This window comes from Aptenodytes patagonicus, chromosome 1 (assembly GCF_965638725.1).
Source record: "Aptenodytes patagonicus chromosome 1, bAptPat1.pri.cur, whole genome shotgun sequence".
NCBI classification, from domain to species: domain Eukaryota; kingdom Metazoa; phylum Chordata; class Aves; order Sphenisciformes; family Spheniscidae; genus Aptenodytes; species Aptenodytes patagonicus.
In genome coordinates, this window is record NC_134949.1 from 153,066,528 (window position 1) to 153,084,918 (window position 18,391).

General features: G+C 39.1%; 1 protein-coding gene across 1 annotated transcript in view; it reads left to right on the forward strand.

The window, feature by feature from the left end:
- TMEM131 (transmembrane protein 131) overlaps positions 1-18,391 on the forward strand; it is a 103,643-nt gene that overhangs the window by 36,081 nt on the left and 49,171 nt on the right. The window contains exons 4-8 of the mRNA XM_076359114.1: positions 2,399-2,467; positions 14,648-14,771; positions 15,744-15,860; positions 16,690-16,812; positions 17,529-17,609. Of these exons, the coding sequence (XP_076215229.1) occupies positions 2,399-2,467; positions 14,648-14,771; positions 15,744-15,860; positions 16,690-16,812; positions 17,529-17,609 (514 nt within the window). The remainder of the gene's footprint in view (positions 1-2,398; positions 2,468-14,647; positions 14,772-15,743; positions 15,861-16,689; positions 16,813-17,528; positions 17,610-18,391) is intronic.

Genomic DNA, 18,391 nt, shown 5'->3' on the forward strand with positions numbered 1-18,391 from the left:
CTGAGAAAATGTTGCTTAAACTTTTCATGTACGTGGAGAATTGTGTATGTCCTGGTTGTTTAAGTTAGTTCAAGTTACTCTTGACTGTATTTTCAATGCATTTGAAATAAAGATCTTCATTATCACTTTTGTAAATACTGTAAATACTTCTGATAACTTTTCTATAAAAGGAATTGATATGTCCTTTTACCAATAATTACCAATAAAAAAAGAGGTGCTGGCTGATTGTTCAGAGTTTTGAAATTGGAAGAAACTGACAGAACTATTTTAAAAATCATTATTGAAGAGTGGTAGTTTCTGTTTAGTGTTATCTTGACAACAGAGGTACATGAGCTTTTTGTCCTTTTCAGTTTAAAAATGCACTCTAAATGTTTTTTAAAATGGGACCATAAACTTTGAAAAGTGAGATGATCACTTTGAAGACTTATTATCAACTTGTTTTATGCTTTCAAAATATCACTGCTAATGTAATTTTCTAACTTTATTCTTTTATGTTCAGTGCCTCTGTAAACTTCATTTTGTTGAGCACTTGTTCCACGAGGTTTGATTTTTAACCTGAGAAGGTATATCCAAGCTCGCTCTCATTCAACAACTGTAACGAGTCACAGTAGCACTTAATAGCAGCAAGAATTGTAACTTTCTGTAGATTTGAATACAGTTCTTCCTATTAGTGTTTCTTACGCCTTCACTTCTATTGTTTTGTGAGCTATACATACACACATGTATACACATACATATATAAGTATACACTAAAGCTGACTACTATGTCTACTCTTGCCCCAATAGTGTTTTATTATGAGGATAAAGCTATTTTTAACGACTAAGCTCTAAATAGTATTGAAGATGCTTTAACATCCAAATTTAGAGAGCTATAAATCGATCAGCATGAATAGATCTCCCTATTACACATGTATTATACTTGAAGTGTGAAGATTCAGTTGTGGAGTACTGGAGTGAGTCATTGAGACACTGTATTTTTATAAAAAAAAGCTGTTGATTTGTTATACTGTTGTCGTTGCCCAGATCTGTGCTATTGGAGAATACAGTTAAGACTTCATACCCTATTCTTTAATTTTTACTCCTGTAAATAGCTTTTTGTTGAAGTGGTTCTGGAGTATGGAAAGACATGTGAATTTGGTCAACAGTTGGTTTTCCTGGAAGTATGCTGGATGGAATTAGATTTATTGAGTTCAAGGCCTCAGTTTTCATAAGGCGAGCCACATGTGCCTGTCCAAGGGCATCTGCCATTTCCTGGCTTCTCCCTCTGTTGAGGCGGAACTGGGTGGTTCTGCTGCCCTGGCTGGGTTTGTGGAGCAGCTTTGCTTACCCAGGACACGTGGCTGCAGCTCTGTCTTTGGGCATCTAGGATTGATACAAAGTCAGAAAACAAGGATCTAAAACAAGAGTGCTATTTTAGTATCAGTAACAAAAGCATTTAAAGAAAAAAGAAAGCCATTGGTCTTGAGCCATTCAGGAGCCATTGATCTTGAGCCATTTTTTAGCCTTTCCTGCTTATTTCTTTTACATAATTGTCTCCCTGTTTTATGTTGTATGAATATGACTTTTACTCAGCCCAAAATAAAGTGTTACTGAATTGCAGAGATGCTTAAGTGTGGTTACAGTCACATCTTTCTGAATAAGAAAACGTTTCAGTCAATGAAACTGTTTTGTATTTTTTCTTGTAACTTAAGTTGTGGGTTATTGATTGTGTTCTATATAACTGTACTGGTAAAATAAGCAGTAGTAGAAAATGTTTCCAGATACTGTTCTCTCTTCGCTGCTGATTTGTTTGAGTGGTATTTAAGTTTTAGTCTTCTTGTAGCATTCTCCTAAAGAGTTCCCAGAGGGCGGTTAGTATAGGCAAAGTTAAGGAATGTTTCTAGAGCAGAGTTGCTGTCTTCTGGAGATTATGGGGTTTTAACAGTATAGACACGGGCTGTTTTCTCCCATGTGGCAGCAGTACCATCAAATGGGTCCAAGATAGTTTATGTACTAGTATAGATGTAGCTAGAGAAACTCATGATGTGTATGTAAATTACTGTTATACATTGAGGAGGATGTTTGGATATTGCTATTAAAGATGATATGAACCTATTTAGCTTACTGTTTCACTTGGCCATCACTATATAGAGGAAAACTAACACTTCAATTATGTCCGTTTCCAAGATATGTACTCTTGCATAGTCTTTCTTGGAGACACCACATAATCATGTAAGTGGCTGGTAAAATTACGGTATTCTGACTGGACAAGTTTGTCAGGCTGTTTCTTCTTTTGAATTAATTGCTCCATTATTAGTATTAATTAACATTTTGCTAAGAAAGGGCAATTTGAGGTGGGAAGAGAGCAAAAATATATCATTTAACAGTATCTTTTACAGCATTTTAATTTTTCTTGCAGTGTATCCCTGTATCGGGGAAATTGCCGACCTCTCCGGTTTGAGCCTCCAATGCTGGATTTCCATGAACAGTAAGTTGAAAGGTCTTTTGATCTGTTTAATTAGACAAATAGAAAAAAAAAACCATCTCAAGAGCATTTAAAACTGATGGAGAAGGTTGTATACATAAATGGCATTGATAGATTGTCTGTAAGTGTAGTTGACCTACTTGTTCCAGAGAGCTGGTGTACTCGGTCTTAAACATCATGTAGCGACGTATCAGCTGGCATAGTTTTGGTAGGGTAGGTACTTGCACTTACTTCTTGGGTACATGTGCAGCCGCTCGGCAGAGTGGAGACAGTTTTAAGTCTGGAACTTAATGTACTGAGGTGAGATTACCTTTCTGCTTGTACATAATCCACGTCAGAGAGCATCTACTCTAGCATGTCCATTTTACTATTGCTTTAGCGGCAAAAAAACTTTGTCAGTGGATCTGCAGTTATTAGAACAGTAATGTCGAGTTGTGAAAATACAGCCTCAAGGAGAACAGCCTCCAGGAACCTAGCTCCATGCTCCACCTTGCAGCTGGTTGCTGTTTCAATGCTCAGTGGCTGAATGTAATGGTTTACAGCAAACGTATCTGTGACTTCTCCAAAAGATAAAAGAAAGGGAGGAGGAAGAAAGTCTAACAATTTCAACAATGTACCTGTTTGTAATCAGTTCCTCTGAGAACTACTTCAGTCTTAACTTTTCTTACCAGTAACTGGTTACTATGTATAGGTAGCTACAATCGTTCTGCTTGTTAACAGTCAAAATCAGTTCTGCAGTTGGTGTACATGGATGCAGCCTCTGTTCATGATTGATACTTTGACGCAATGTGAACTGCAGTGAGGACATTTGAAACATATTTTGTTAATAGTTCAACCTGGGAGAAAGAAAACAGCGCAGGTGTGCCTTAGCGCAGTATTGCTTCCCCCATCCTCAGCCAGCACTGCTGCTGGATGAAAGGCTGCTTTATTTACAGATAGGCCACAGATTATTAATAAAAATATAGTACTCCTTGTCTGTAGGAAAGACAATTGTACAGTATGGTGACTACAGAGATGTGCAAGGAAGGTCCTGTGTATTGACATGGTGTATACTTCTGTGTTTCTGAAAGAAGAGAGGCTGTATATTGTTTGCACAGAGTAGTTTTCCAGAAATAACCTTTATACAAAAAACCAAACGTAATGCCACTAAATAGCAAAGCTGTATGAAAATGTCTCATTTTACAGAATTTATTTGTGCTCAGTCTAACAAAATTGTAACTTTTACTTCTGAGTAAAGACATAATAAATCACTCTGTCCCCTCTTATTCCCTCAAAATTTCAGAATCTCTAGCTTGTGATGTTGTGTGTTTTTGTTGGTTTGTTTTTTGTAATGTCAGTAACTGGTCCTAGGTAAGAGGGTATTGAGCTTCTAAACTGAATAGTAAAATACCTAGTGGTAAGCCCTGCTCTACTGCATCTCTGCCATAACAAAATCAGGTTATAGTTAACAAATTATACTGGTAAGTGCAGCACAAACTCAAACTTGTAGAGCAGTTTGCTCTTTGTTAGAGTTACTGTAAACTTACCTATTGATTTGGTTTTAAGTGATTTTTCTCTTAAAATTGTAAAAGTTTTCAGTTCATAGTAATTACAGAATTTGACATTTGAAATGTATTTTATACACCTTTTTCTAATATGAATAAAGTGTTTTGTTGATGGGCTCTGAAATATCTTGCTTTTAAAGGTCCTCTATAGTTTGCATGCTTATCTGAAGAAAACTACATGTGCTTCTTTGCTTTGTGGATTTCCAAAGATGCTTTTGTTTGGTTGGTTGGTTTCTGTTTTTTGTTTTCCTTGGTAAAAATAGATCCCAGACGGTATCATAAATACTTTAAGCTGTTAATTATATTTTGGCTTTTTATGTAAGCTGTTCTTGTCAGAGCTGGAAGCATTGAAGAAATAGTGTAGATCTAGCATACTGTTAAAGTAGTGCAAATCTCTTACTTAAGAAGTACTCTGTACAATAAATGCAGAACTGCACTGGGGGATCGCTGCCTTCTATCAGTTAAAATAGGGAACCTATGTGTTAGATCTTGGTTCATTATGTGTTCTGTTTCTTGTTTTGTGCTTTTGGTTTTTTATTCCTAACAGTATATGATAATTAATATATCTGTTGTAGTTTCAGTCATAATCTCAGGCAGAAATCGTCTTCTGATTTATTAAAAGTTCAGTAAGATGTTAAAAATGGTTTTAGAAAAGGTTTAGATATGGAGCCCCAAAGTTCAGTTTAAAATCTGTACTTAGGCATTTAAATAAAAGTGAACCAACTCTGACAAATGCTGAGTAACTCAACCTTATGGTGGGAACAAACTGCAGGTGCCAAGCACCTTGGAAGTCAAATAATGCAGATTTAAGCTTTTGGCTTTTTTGCCTTTTAAGATAGACAGGGTTTTCACATTCAAATTCTGGCTTTTCTTTCTTTGTTAAGAATGGATTTTAGGAAAGGCATAAAATGTGTATTTAGTTTCTAAATAAGTATTGTACCTAAACGGTGTTTTGTTAATAGGTAGCATGTAGCATTTAGTAGAGCAAGCTTGTTCAAAGTTCATGTTTATGCTGAGCTATCAACATATATCATTCCTAGGCTAAAGTAGGTTGCAATATTTCATTTCAGTTGTAAGCTAGCCCATTCTTCCTGTGACATTTTCGGTCTGCTAAGAGTGTGTGGGTTTAATCAGATGTTTCAAAAACATGCCAACTTGAGCAGGAATAATATTTATTAAAAGTTATTTTGTCTAGGGATCTCAGAAAATCAAAATCAGTATTAAGTTGATAAATAGGTACTGTAGACACACTTCCTGTGTTTCACCTGGCGATGAGATTACAGTGGCCTTATACTTCTGTTTTATAACAGTTGGGGGTTTTTTAATGCTATTTTAATATAAAATAAACACTACCATATTCTACCACTTTGAAGGTAGTCCAGGTAATCTCACATTTATCAAAGGAAATGTATGCTGTGTATTAGGATATGCAAATCTTTAGCTCACTTGAAGAGATCCCAAATGTTCTCTGTATACATTAAGCCTCTGGGAATGGGGTGGAACTGAGACAGGTTCTCCCATATCACTGCTCCAGGGGACTGCTTGGACTAAGTGGAATACTCATTTGGTTATTTAATGTGAAAGCCTCCTGCCTGTGTTTCTGAAGCAACACCAGTCTTCCTCTGGAACAAATTCTGCAACATGTTGGATATCGGAGATTTGAGGCTTTAAAGAAAACAAACAAGCAAAAAAACCTCCACCCAAAACCAACTCCGCAACTAGCTGCCTTTGTTCTTAGCTGCGTTCTGTGCCTTGTAATCTCTCTTTTAATCTGTTACTCTCCCCTGTTGTTAAATGGGAATGGAATAATTGAGGTGTTCTAACATACAAACAGTAACCATTACGTTGTCTTCCATAGCTTTGGGAGTTGGTTGCTCAGAGGCTATTTTGGCAGAACAGTCATTACCTATATGGCTTTCTGTGTTTGAGAGAAGTCTTCATATTAAAGCTCTTGCAGGTGGCCCATCTGGGTGAAGACTGAAGACTGTTGCAGGGCAGTTTATATTCAGTTCTTGCACCTGCTTTGTGAGAGAACTTGAATCTTCATAGGTCTTGATACATTGCCTTCATCTGTGTTAATTCAGCTCTGACTATATCAAAAGTAAAGCTTGTAAGTTCTTAGCAATTAAATTTTTAGTAGAAGTCACTTTTGGTAATGGAGCACTTGGGTATAGAGTATTTTAGGATACTAACACAACATAAGCTAGAACTCCTTACCATCAAAATTTTAAAATGTGGAATTATTTTAAAGATGAAGCTGACATCTTACCCTTGCTTCATAGAAATGATTGGTAATGTATGAAATGACACTTTTAGCAGAAGTAATATTTTAATCCTTGATCAACGTATGCTTTTGTGGTGAATGGAGGTTCTTGCTTCACTCAATGTGAGCAAGGTCCCATTCTCTGGACAAAGTTTCCTCGTTGGTAGGACAGTATTCTGAAAATCTGTCTTTCGGTTTTCTATGGATAAACAATCTCGCTTTGCATTTCCTTTGAAATGTTTTCCTTAGGGGGTTTTTTGTACTGTTTTCGTGTTTCTTGTTTGTGAGCTCTAGTATTTGGCAGGATATTCTATGAAAGCTTGAGCTGGCCTTGAAAGCAATTGCTTGGTAGTGTTCAAATATTTGAGACCTTCTTGCAGGTCTTGAGACATTATGTTACTTGAAGTAATATAAGAGGATGGGAAGTTTAGCAAATTGGTCTGTTTTCTTCAAGAACTCTAATCTCTTTACAGGAAATAGTGGAGAATTTTAGCAATTAGAAAACTAGTGATTTGGATAAATTCTCTTACATTTTGTACAAGTACATTTACAAATGGTGAAGGGACCTGTAAGGTACCTATAATGTGCAGCCAAATGTTTACACAGTACATTTGATACACTCCTAATGTGTGAGAGTTTGAGATCTGTTGGAATTTTTAAAAAATGTTGCAAAATGAAATTTTCATTTCACTTGGAGTTTTTTAAATGTAAGAAACTGTTGACAGTAAATTGACATTTAGTCCAGATCTACCTCTGGTTTTGTTCGCATATCATGCTAGACTGCAAAATGCTGCCAAAGCAAATAATAGTTTATTACACTCTTAGATTCATTCAAATCACAGTTGGTGACATGATTGGATAAGACTCTACTACTGGTGACTTGTATATGGGGTTTTGCTAACTGTTTGGAAAAGGTATGATTTGTTGTATGGGATCTAAGTTAGATTCCTAACATAAAACGGGGCGTTTGCTCTGTTTAGTATGTTGCATGGACACTAACTTTTTGTCAAGTACAATATAAAAGAACTTTCTTGATTTGTTAAAAGCCAGTGAAATCTGGAAGCTGAGAAACAATTGGTCTATAGGCTAGTACATATAGAAAAACAAAACCTTTCTGTTTTCTTTTGCTTTTCCGCGTTAGAGACGCATTTGCATTCTCAAACTTACATGCTTCACTTACTCTGACTTCAGTTAAAGAAGCAACTTGCCTGTGTTACTCATCCAGTGATGCATACAAATTCATGTGAAACGGGAAGAATGCTCTAGTCACTAGTTCTCTAGTCTTGTACATCATGCAGGCTTCCTTCACGTAAGGAATTAGCATTTTGTTCAGAATGGGGTACAAGAGGCATTCCCCTTCAGTCTCTAGAAGTAACCTTGTAAGACCAGCTTGTTGCATTTCATTAAAAGTGGCTAGATACATTACAAGTCAACACCCAAGTTCTTACTGTTGGAGCTCACTCTCTCTGATCTTCTGACTGGAGAACCATCTGCATTGGTTCAGGAAGTTCCCAAGCTGCATATATTTAGAGGCTAGGAGAGTTTCCTGGGCACCTGACTTTCTATGCTTTCCACATTATTACACTTTTGCCTTCTAGGCATCTGCTATTCATTCCTGTCTGACACAGGACGCTGCTTTAACCCATGTGAAACTTTTGATATGCTGTGCGACAGCTGGTCTTACAGTTGTTTCAGCAGTTGCCAAAGATGCTAAAAGAAAAAAATACTTAGGGGAAAACATATTTGTTAAACTCTCAAATTCATGAGGAATTTAACTGAATTGAATGTTGAGTATATTTATCTATATTCCCAGCATTCCAAAATCTAAGTGGAAAGCTTTTGGTTGACTTCAGTTCTCTCTCCAGTTTCATCAGAAAGAGTAAGAGATGGAAGAGGAGGAATGTATCTGCTGAATTTATATCCTTTGCTTTTTAGTAACACATTTGTATCAGTTTCATAAATCAAGCGAGCATTTTACAGAGGTGTTTAAACTATATGCAGTAAGAAAAAATGTAATTACTCCTTTAAAAGGGCATTTTCTCAATCCATATTTGCTTCACAATAAGTAGCTAGATATTTTTGCAAGTTAAGTTTGAGCCAATAACTCAAGAACTCGTCTCCCCAACTTTTTGCAGGAGCTGGTTTCCTTTGTTAAAAGAATCTACCTCTTGATCTCTAGAGCAGCAATGAATTCCGTTACAAGGACATGCTTACAGTACAGTGCAGATACTAACTCAGACTTTGGAAAGAGTTGAGTCGCAGCAGTAAAGAACGTGAATGCAGGCTTCTTTACCCATTTGAACAGGCACCTCACCTTGTTAATGACCGTCTTCTCATCTAGGTTGTGGTATCTGTGACAATGATACGGTCGAGTGTTTATGGGTAAGGATGAGGGGGAAGGCCAACAAGGCAGATATCCTGCTGGGAGTCTGTTATAGACCACCCAACCAGGATGAAGGGGCGGATGAAGCATTCTACAGGCAGCTGGCAGAAGTCTCTCAATCACTAACTCTTGTTCTCATGGGGGACTTCAACTTCCCGGATGTCTGCTGGAAATACAACATGGCAGAGAGGAAGCAGTCTAGGAGGTTCCTGGAGTGTGTGGAAGACAACTTCCTGACGCAGCTGGTAAGTGAGCCTACCAGGGGAGGTGCCTCGCTCGACCTGCTGTTTACAAACAGAGAAGGACTGGTGGGAGATGTGGTGGTTGAAGGCCGTCTTGGGCTTAGTGACCATGAAATGGTAGAATTCTCAATTCTCAGTGAAGTAAGGAGGGGGGCCAGCAAAACCACAACCATGGACTTCCGGAGGGGGGACTTTGGCCTGTTCAGGACGCTGGTTGAGAGAGTCCCTTGGGAGACAGTCCTGAAGGGCAAAGGGGTCCAGGAAGGCTGGATGTTCTTCAAGAAGGAAGTCTTAAAGGCACAGGAGCAGGCTGTCCCTGTACACCGTAAGAAGAACGGGTGGGGAAGACGACCAGCCTGGCTGAATGGGGAGCTCTTGCTGGGACTCAGGAAAAAAAGGAGAGTTTACCGCTTGTGGAAGAAGGGGCAGGCGACTCAATGAGATCCCTGTACTCTTCTTAGGTCATGCAGAGAGGAAATGAGAAAGGCAAAAGCCCAGCTAGAACGCAATCTGGCCACTGTTGTTAGGGACAACACAAAATGTTTTTACAAATATATTAATGACAAGAAGAGAGCCAAGGAGAATCTCCATCCTTTATTGGATGCGGGGGGGACCATTGTCACCGAGGATGAGGAAAAGGCTGAGGTACTCAATGCCTTCTTAGCCTCAGTCTTTAACAGGCAGACCAGTTATCCTCAGGGTACTCGGCCCCCTGAGCTGGAAGACAGGGACGGCAAGCAGGACGAACCCCCCATAATCCAAGAGGAAGCAGTTAACGACCTGCTACGCCACCTGGACGCTCACAAGTCTATGGGGCCAGATGGGATCCACCCGAGAGTGCTGAGGGAGCTGGCAGAGGAGTTTGCCAAGCCACTCTCCATCATTTATCAGCAGTCCTGGTTAATGGGGGAGGTCCCGGATGACTGGAGACTTGCCAATGTGATGCCCATCTACAAGAAGGGCCGGAGGGAGGATTCAGGGAACTACAGGCCTGTCAGCCTGACCTCGGTGCCGGGAAAGATTATGGAGCAGTTCATCTTGAGGGCGCTCACAAGGCATGAGCAGGACAACCAGGGGATGAGGCCCAGCCAGCACGGATTCATGAGAGGCAGGTCCTGCTTGACCAACCTGATCTCCTTCTATGACCAGGTGACCTGCCTAGTGGATGAGGGAAAGGCTGTGGATGTGGTCTACCTGGACTTCAGTAAGGCCTTTGACACCGTCTCCCACAGCATTCTCCTAGAGAAGCTGGCGGCTCACGGCTTAGACAGGTGTACTCTGCACTGGGTCAAAAACTGGCTGGACGGCTGGGCCCAGAGAGTTGTGGTGAATGGAGTTCAATCCAGTTGGCGGCCGGTCACGAGCGGTGTTCCCCAGGGCTCAGTTTTGGGGCCAGTCTTGTTCAATCTCTTTATCAATGATCTGGATGAGGGGATCGAGTGCACCCTCAGAAAGTTTGTAGGCGACACCAAGTTGGGCGGGAGTGTTGATCTGCTCGAGGGTAGGAAGGCTCTGCAGAGGGACCTGGACAGGCTGGATCGATGGGCCGAGGCCAACTGTATGAGGTTCAACAGGGCTCAGTGCTGGGTCCTGCACTTGGATCGCAACAACCCCATGCAGCACTACAGGCTTGGGGAAGAGAGGCTGGAAAGCTGCCTGTCAGAAAAGGACCTGGGGGTGTTGGTTGACAGCCGGCTGAACATGAGCCAGCAGTGTGCCCAGGCGGCCAAGAAGGCCAATGGCATCCTGGCCTGTATCAGAAATAGTGTGGCCAGCAGGAGTAGGGAAGTGATTGTGCCCCTGTACTCGGCCCTGGTGAGGCCACACCTCGAATACTGTGTTCAGTTTTGGGCCCCTCACTACAAGAAGGACGTTGAGGTGCTGGAGCGTGTCCAGAGAAGGGCAACGAGGCTGGTGAGGGGTCTGGAGAACAAGTCTTCTGAGGAGCGGCTGAGGGAACTGGGGTTGTTTAGCCTGGAGAAAAGGAGGCTGAGGGGAGACCTCATCGCTCTCTACAACTCCCTGAAAGAGGTTGTAGCGAGGTGGGTGTTGGTCTCTTCTCCCAAGTAACTAGCGATAGGACGAGAGGAAATGGCCTCAAGTTGCGCCAGGGGAGGTTTAGCTTGGACGTGAGGAAAGATTTCTTTACTGAAAGAGTGGTTAAACATTGGACCAGGCTGCCCAGGGAAGTGGTTGAGTCCCCATCCCTGGAGGTATTTAAGAGACGTGTAGATGAGGCGCTTAGGGACATGGTTTAGTGGGCATGGTGGTGTTGGGTCGACGGTTGGACTCGATGATCTTAAAGGTCTTTTCCAACCTTAATGATTCTATGATTCTATGATCTGTTTTTTATCAGCGTAGGTGGACCTAGTATTATGCAGGGACAAAAGATCATGAGCAAAATCTTATGTGCTTTGACAGTTCATGTTTGCCTGAAGGTGTGTGTCTGTACTAGCTTCTTGCAATGAAAAGTGCTAACTGTGACTGCTCCAGGAAATTCTGCTGTAAAACTTGGTACCAGGTAACGCTATACTTGTGCAGATCATTGCAGCTTGATAATCCGCAGCCTGGAGAGCATCCCTTGTGTGATTATCGCTTGGGATGGAGGTTCATTTAAAGGTGTCTGGTGCACACTGCTTTACCTGGATTTTATCATGTCTCATGGCAGATAAAACAAGTGAGGTTTGTCCTATTTCTGTAGATTTGGCTAACATCAAGCTTAAAGAATATAAGGAAAGCTGTATCTGAGCAAAACATAATACTGGACTCATTGTTTCAGAATCAGAATGGTCAACAAAATAGTAAAATAAAACATAGTCCTAGCAACAAAATTCCTTTTTAATGACTTCTGCCTTTATCACCTATAATTATACTGTGGTGGTTTAGTCTGGAATCTGAAGTTAGTGAACTGTGATGTCTGTCATGGCTGCTTCCCTACTAGTTGTTTTTATAGGCTTTAGCCTCTCAAATATACTGTCTTATATTCCCCTCTTTTCAGAACTGGAAAAGGATGAAGGTCTTAAAAGATTGTTAATATTTGAAACATTTCCTGGGATAATGAGTTTTACTTCCAGACTACCTTTCTGACAGGAACAGGTTGGCACTTCAGTATTACCGGTTCATTCAACATTGTTTTCTTGGCTTTGTGGTGTTTCACACATTATGCATCATAAAAGGTGTCACTTAAGTCAACTCTGATCTTAGGTTTTCAGTACACAGCTGGTTCTGTATAGAGACCTCAGGTGATATGCTAATCATGTCATTTGCTCACATGTAATATAGTGCTTAAAATCTACCTCATCTTCTCTCGCTTCCTGCTGTTGTGGTTGGTGGGAACTGTTCTGCTTGATTCTTGTTTTCAGCTCTTAAGTTCCTCTTATGAAGACTGGTTGGAGTGCATTGTAATAGAGGAGGAGGATGGTTTCCCCTTCTCGGGGAGTTACTGAACATGCTCTGGGGAAGAGAAGTATCCAGAAACTGCACTGTGGCAAGCAAAAGAATTGCAACAAGGTGCTGGGAGCATGTCTTCCACACAAATTGCAGTGAGAACTAGGGAACAGACAGCTGATCCTCAGGAAAGACTGAAAGAGCTTTCTTCAGTGTTGGAGGAGTTGGTCTATTTTCTGTCTGTGTTTGTAGAATCAGAGGGTACTTGTTTAAGGCACGATCACTTTCTCTAAACAACGAAGTCACTGTGAAATTGCTGTCTGTTATAAAAGCTTGCTTATGCCTTTCACAGTTACCAAGCAGATAAAATACTCAAGCTCATCTGTACTGATGTCAGTGCAGGAGTGTTTGAAACAGTGGGTTCAGAATTCAAGGGGTGCTGGGTAATTCTGTATCAGCAGACACTTTTCTCAGTTGTGCCTTTCCGGTTGTTTTTTTTTTCTTTTTTTTTCTTTTCTTTTTTTTTTTTTCCCCCCTGGGGGTGGGGTAGAGATGGGGAACTTTGAAGGGCTGGCTCTCATTCAAATTCCTCTGGTTTGATAAGCTTTTCCCTAGCAAATGGAGAGCAGGTGTATAGGTTTACTGTTTGATTCCATTGATCAACAATGTAGCAGTTACAGCAGTTAATGCAAAACATCACAGCTGATAAACCATTTCCCTTTTTAATATCCCCATGTGTACTGGCAACAAATATGAATACTTTCATGTTATGGCTTAACCTGGATGTTAGGTTTTGTACAGGTTTTAAAAGGTGAGGAGAGAAATTGTTGTCTTCATTACTAGTTAAGTTAGAGAAGTCTTAACTTTCTATTCTATGATTCTAAGTCAAAATGAGGTTTTTTGACAGTGAAAGAAGGATCAAGAACAAGTATTTGCTGATGCAGACATGAAATTAGGAGGACTCAGCAAGCAAAGCAAAGAGATGTACAGTAGTAGAGTGCAGATATATTTTACTGTTAGTGACGATGCAGTTTATTGAAGGTTAATAGTTGTGTCTTTGAATTAGTATCGTGGTCTTTAGCATCTATCTGTTTAGCCCATGTTTCATAAGTAGGAGGTTCTGTCTGTTACCGCAATCACTTTGTAAATTGTGGCATATTTTGATTACTGTCACTAAATCCTCCATTCAGTGCAACCTTTAATTTACAGCAAACTTATGTTGCTCTATCTATTGAGACACATCCTCCCCCCCAGGGTGAAAAACTGTGTGCCTGCAATAGCGCTTATTAATTTGGCCTGTTAAAGTTAACTGAGGATGGCAGAACAACTGCCTGTTATTGGTCATCATCACTTCAGGTATGACAGATAGTAATTCTTATCAATAGTTTTGCGGTCCTTGCAATGTTTGGAGCAGGTGACATGGGAGGGAGTGCTACATGGAATATGTGTAGCCTGAAAGTTAAGAGTTAAATATTTTGAATTCCAAAATTTAATTTGGAGCAGATTGTAATCTACATGCTTTATTAGTGCATTGGTGCTGATGTTTAACACATATGTGTTAAAAGGCATGAAAAAAATTCTGAAGAGGTACCAAAGTCTGAAAAATAATTGGAGAAACTGAAGCATTTATTGTCACGTCAGCTGTTGTAAGCAAAAAGGAACAAGCCTAAAGCTTGTGTGGAATAAATTGTTAGCATCTCCTGTTACTGAAAAAGCGTGCTGTTGTTTAACTGACTTCTGTGTTTTAGACTTCTTAAATTCTAGAATTTATCTCAAGCATTTCTTATTTTTTTTTTCTTAAGGTATGAATTCAAATGCAATATACAAATAAAATAGTTGTTGCTCCATGTGTCTGTGAACTTAATTTTGTAGAGCATATTATAAAATATAACACCAGAAAAATTCTGGGTTCTGGGTAAGACTACTTACAATCTATCAGGAAAAAAATTGTGCTTAGGCTTTTGTCTAGGGTGTGTTCTGTTTATTTTAAGTTGCTGTGTGCAACCTTTCTTAAGATAATTATTTAGAGGTTCTAGCACAGGAATAGAAAACTTTGCCTCTTCTGATTCTGAAGTAAAAACCTGAAAAATAGAATTTCATTTTGGATAGGTGTCATTTTAGAGGATGATACAATGTTAGGTAACCCTTCAGGAGAAAGTAAGCAATAAAATAATGGAAAAGATGTTAACTAAGTAATTCTTCAAGGTAGAATTTACATATGTTACTTAAAAAAAAATTTAATGCAAAGTTCTATTGTCAGTGTTCATCACTGTTATGTACCCGTCTGGTTTAATGGGACAAAGCCCAATGGTCCATTTTCTAGAATTCTCACACTTTAAAAATATTCTCTCTCTGTTTTGACAGGCCAGTTGGAATGCCAAAAATGGAAAAAGTTTACCTACATAACCCTAGCTCAGAAGAAACAATTACATTAGTATCAATATCTGCTACAACATCACATTTTCATGCATCATTTTTTCAAAATAGGGTAAGTTATTCTGCTTTCTCAAAATGAGCTTTTCCTTCCCCCTCTCCACCCTGAATGGGAGCTTGATTTCCCTCCCTTCTTTAAATAAGTTACTTACTGCAATAATTACATACCTAAAAGTATTAAGATACTGCAGTTCTTGATCCGTATCAGTTACTAAGCAAATTTGAACTGAGCACGGAAGCACACACAAACCCTACTAGACTAGAAGGAATGAAATATTGCGTAGGAGTTCTGACTACGTTGGAAGTGTGTACTGTAGCTGATGGTTTAACAGCAGATCTCCTTTGCTGCTGAAGTGACTAAGAGTATGCTGCCTTAGAGCACATACAGGAACAAGCTGTTCTTACAATTTTTCTGAAAATTGTAAGTCCAGTGAAGTGGTGTTAGTGTGAAGCAGTCACTCCAATGCACTTGTAACTACTGCAGTCACGTTACAGGAACTTGCAAGTTAAAAAGTATGGTGTCAGCAGGGTTAACTCTTAACCACATTACTGTCAGACATAGTCCTCTGGTTTCAGTTTTGTCTGCAGGGCCTGTGGCTTAGCAGGGGCCATGTAAACACTAAAAACTTCAGAAAAGCTGTCTATAAGCAACCTTTCTCACTTATGGAAGTCTTGTAGTAATTGCCTTTCTCCAATGTTCTGTAAACTGTCAGTCCAAAATACTTCTGTAATAAGCTGAACTCTAAGTTCAGAATTCAACATAAAAATTCAATTAAATATGATCCTGCGCTAGATAATAGTTGTAAAATATTGGTATTTTTATTATTTTGTTACACATTTTTATTTGTCTAAAACGTCTACTTTTTTTTTTTTTCCAAATCTGCAGTAGACTTTCTAACTTCAGTTTTCCATAAAGAACACACGGAGATCTTCTGTAGCACAAAAACTATTGTTCATCCTCAGGGTGGAATGTCTTCAATAAACAGTTTTGCTTATTCCTCTGCTTGCTTGCTTTTATTTTTTCCAGAAAATTCTTCCAGGAGGGAATACGTCCTTTGATGTAGTTTTCCTCGCAAGAGTAGTGGGAAATGTAGAGAACACTTTATTTATTAACACGTCTAATCATGGGGTATTTACTTATCAGGTAAGAGAATTACTCTTTCAGAAAAAGTTGTGAAGTGTGAATCACCCAGAGCAGTATCTATTATGGCATGCTTAACCATCCAAGGATATTTGCACATTAGTGGGGGTTTTTTTATAAGCCCAGTTGAAGAAGTTTCCATCCTGGCTGCTTGTTGTAACACAGAGGTATACCACTGTAAATATCTGTAAGCCAGATCGATGAAATTATGTAGGGTTTAATCCTCCCAACAGCTTTTTTCTGTGTTATTTTAGTGGCTCATTGCAGTGATCTAGCTCATTCTTCAGCTCTGTACTCATCTGATCCAGTGACAAGACAATGTTATTCATTAAGCTGGCAAAAAATTACTCACTTGAGATTCAGAAAGATAAAGCAGACAGATGAGGGAGTCTGAAAAGGGAGAGAAATCCTCTTGTTGAAAGAATGACTCTTACCATGGCAATGTTTTGAAAACAACAACAAAAATGCTTCCCATATGGATAGTCTGTTCCATAATGGTATGATTAAAGGATATTTCACATCTTTTTAACCTTTAGCTGCTTTCTAGTGTTTCAGAGTATCAGAAAAAAAGATGGTATTTTGACTTCCTGTGTTCTCAATATGTCAGTGTAAGTAAGTAGTAGCTATGAGAAATACCCTTTAGCTGCAAACTAAACCAGTTTCTCTGTTTCAGTGTTTTAGCATGATGCTAGTTTTAAATCTTTGGTTAGAAGTATACTATGAAATTAATCGAAAAGAGTACTTGGTAGATTACTAAAATTGACGCACATATGTTAGGCTCTGCAACAATTACATACAGCTACTTAAGCTTGTTTTTCTTTTTCTGAACCAGGTGTTTGGCATTGGAGTACCAAACCCCTATCGATTGCGCCCATTTATTGGGGCACGAGTTCCTGTAAATAGCAGTTTTTCTCCTATAATAAATATACATAACCCTCACAGTGAACCTTTGCAGGTGAGCCTAAGAGAAAACCATTAAATGCTCATTTATGTTTATGATATTAAACTGAGATTTTGTTTATTTTGGTACTTCTTAAAATTCTGTTTGAACTTTAAAGCTATTTGAGGCCAAGTCTTTCATATTATATAAATGTTTTTCTGTTTAAGTGCAAATCAGTTGTACTAGAAATTGTAGATTATGCTCACAGACCTCTTATTTGCTAAATTGAGGTTTTACTGTGAAATTTCCATTTTTAAAATGGTCATAATTACTGCAAAATAAAGAATTAAAGTTCACTGGTAATTAAGAAGAATAGTGAAGTAGTAAAATAGATCTTGTGCTTTTAATCCAGGCATGCCTCTTAGCTTCCTTCTGCTTGTTTTGCACAGCATAAGGTGTCTTTATGGTGTACCCTAGTATGTAACGTTGGCAAGCATTCTTATGTTAAGGCACAATTGATGTCTGTACCTAACCAAACAAGTAAATGAATAGTCCACTGATAAACGCGATCTGCTTCTGTTAAGTAAGTGATCCACAAACTGTGAAATGCTACAGAAAGCACGTGAAGTGTAGCACTAGCAAATGGCTATATCATCATTAAAAGTGAATTTATAAGATACTCCAATGGTCAAATAGTTGCTAACCCATGGCATTGCACATTATAATACCTGATAACTAAAACAGGATCCCTTTAAAGTTGAATGCTAACATTTTCCTGTTACCCACCTCAGGTGGTAGAAATGTATTCCAGTGGAGGTGATCTCCATTTAGAGCTTCCAACAGGTCAGCAAGGAGGTACAAGGAAGCTATGGGTGAGTAGTCATGTCTTGCAGCATTCATTGTACTTGTTTGGGGAGGTTTTATTTTAGTATGATTTTAGGTTTTGGGGTTTTTTACCAACTCTTTTTCTTGTCATGTAATCATTAAAAATACCCCATAAAAATTGAAACAATAACAGGGTCTGTTAATTGTATGGTCATAGGAATTGAAGGAAAGGTTTAATTAAAAGAAGCCATCTGTATTGAGCTGTGCTTTTTTGAAATGAGAGGAATAAGATGATTCCCAGTAGAATGAATTACACCTACCTAAGCATTCAGGATAATGTGGTCCTTCTGATGGCCTGTGAGCTGGATCTAACCCAGAGGAAAAATATACGGTGGTTTTGTTTTGGTTTGTTTTTTTTTAAAACTGAGAAAGTCCTTCCTGCAAATCACTATGAATGCATGCATGGGGTGAAAAAGCAGCTGAACAAACTTAGGGAAGAAGAATCTATCAAGGACTACTAAATAAAACAGCAGTGTGTCTAGCTGCAATAAATCCCTAGATCATGAGTCAAGAGTGGCTGAAAACTGTTCTGGAAAATACTCCTACATGCATGCCCTGCAGTTACTCTTTACTCTTCATGTCTGCTGCTGGAGACGGGCTAGTGGGTTGGATGGACTCACGGTCTGGCCCATTAAATCTGTTTTGTTGTGTTCTTCACTTAATGTAGTTTTGAAGTGACACATGCTGATATCTCTAAGTGAAATAAATTTTAGAAGCATCCTGAAGGTAAAGTATTGGCTCCGTGCTGTATATCACACTGTTAGTAATG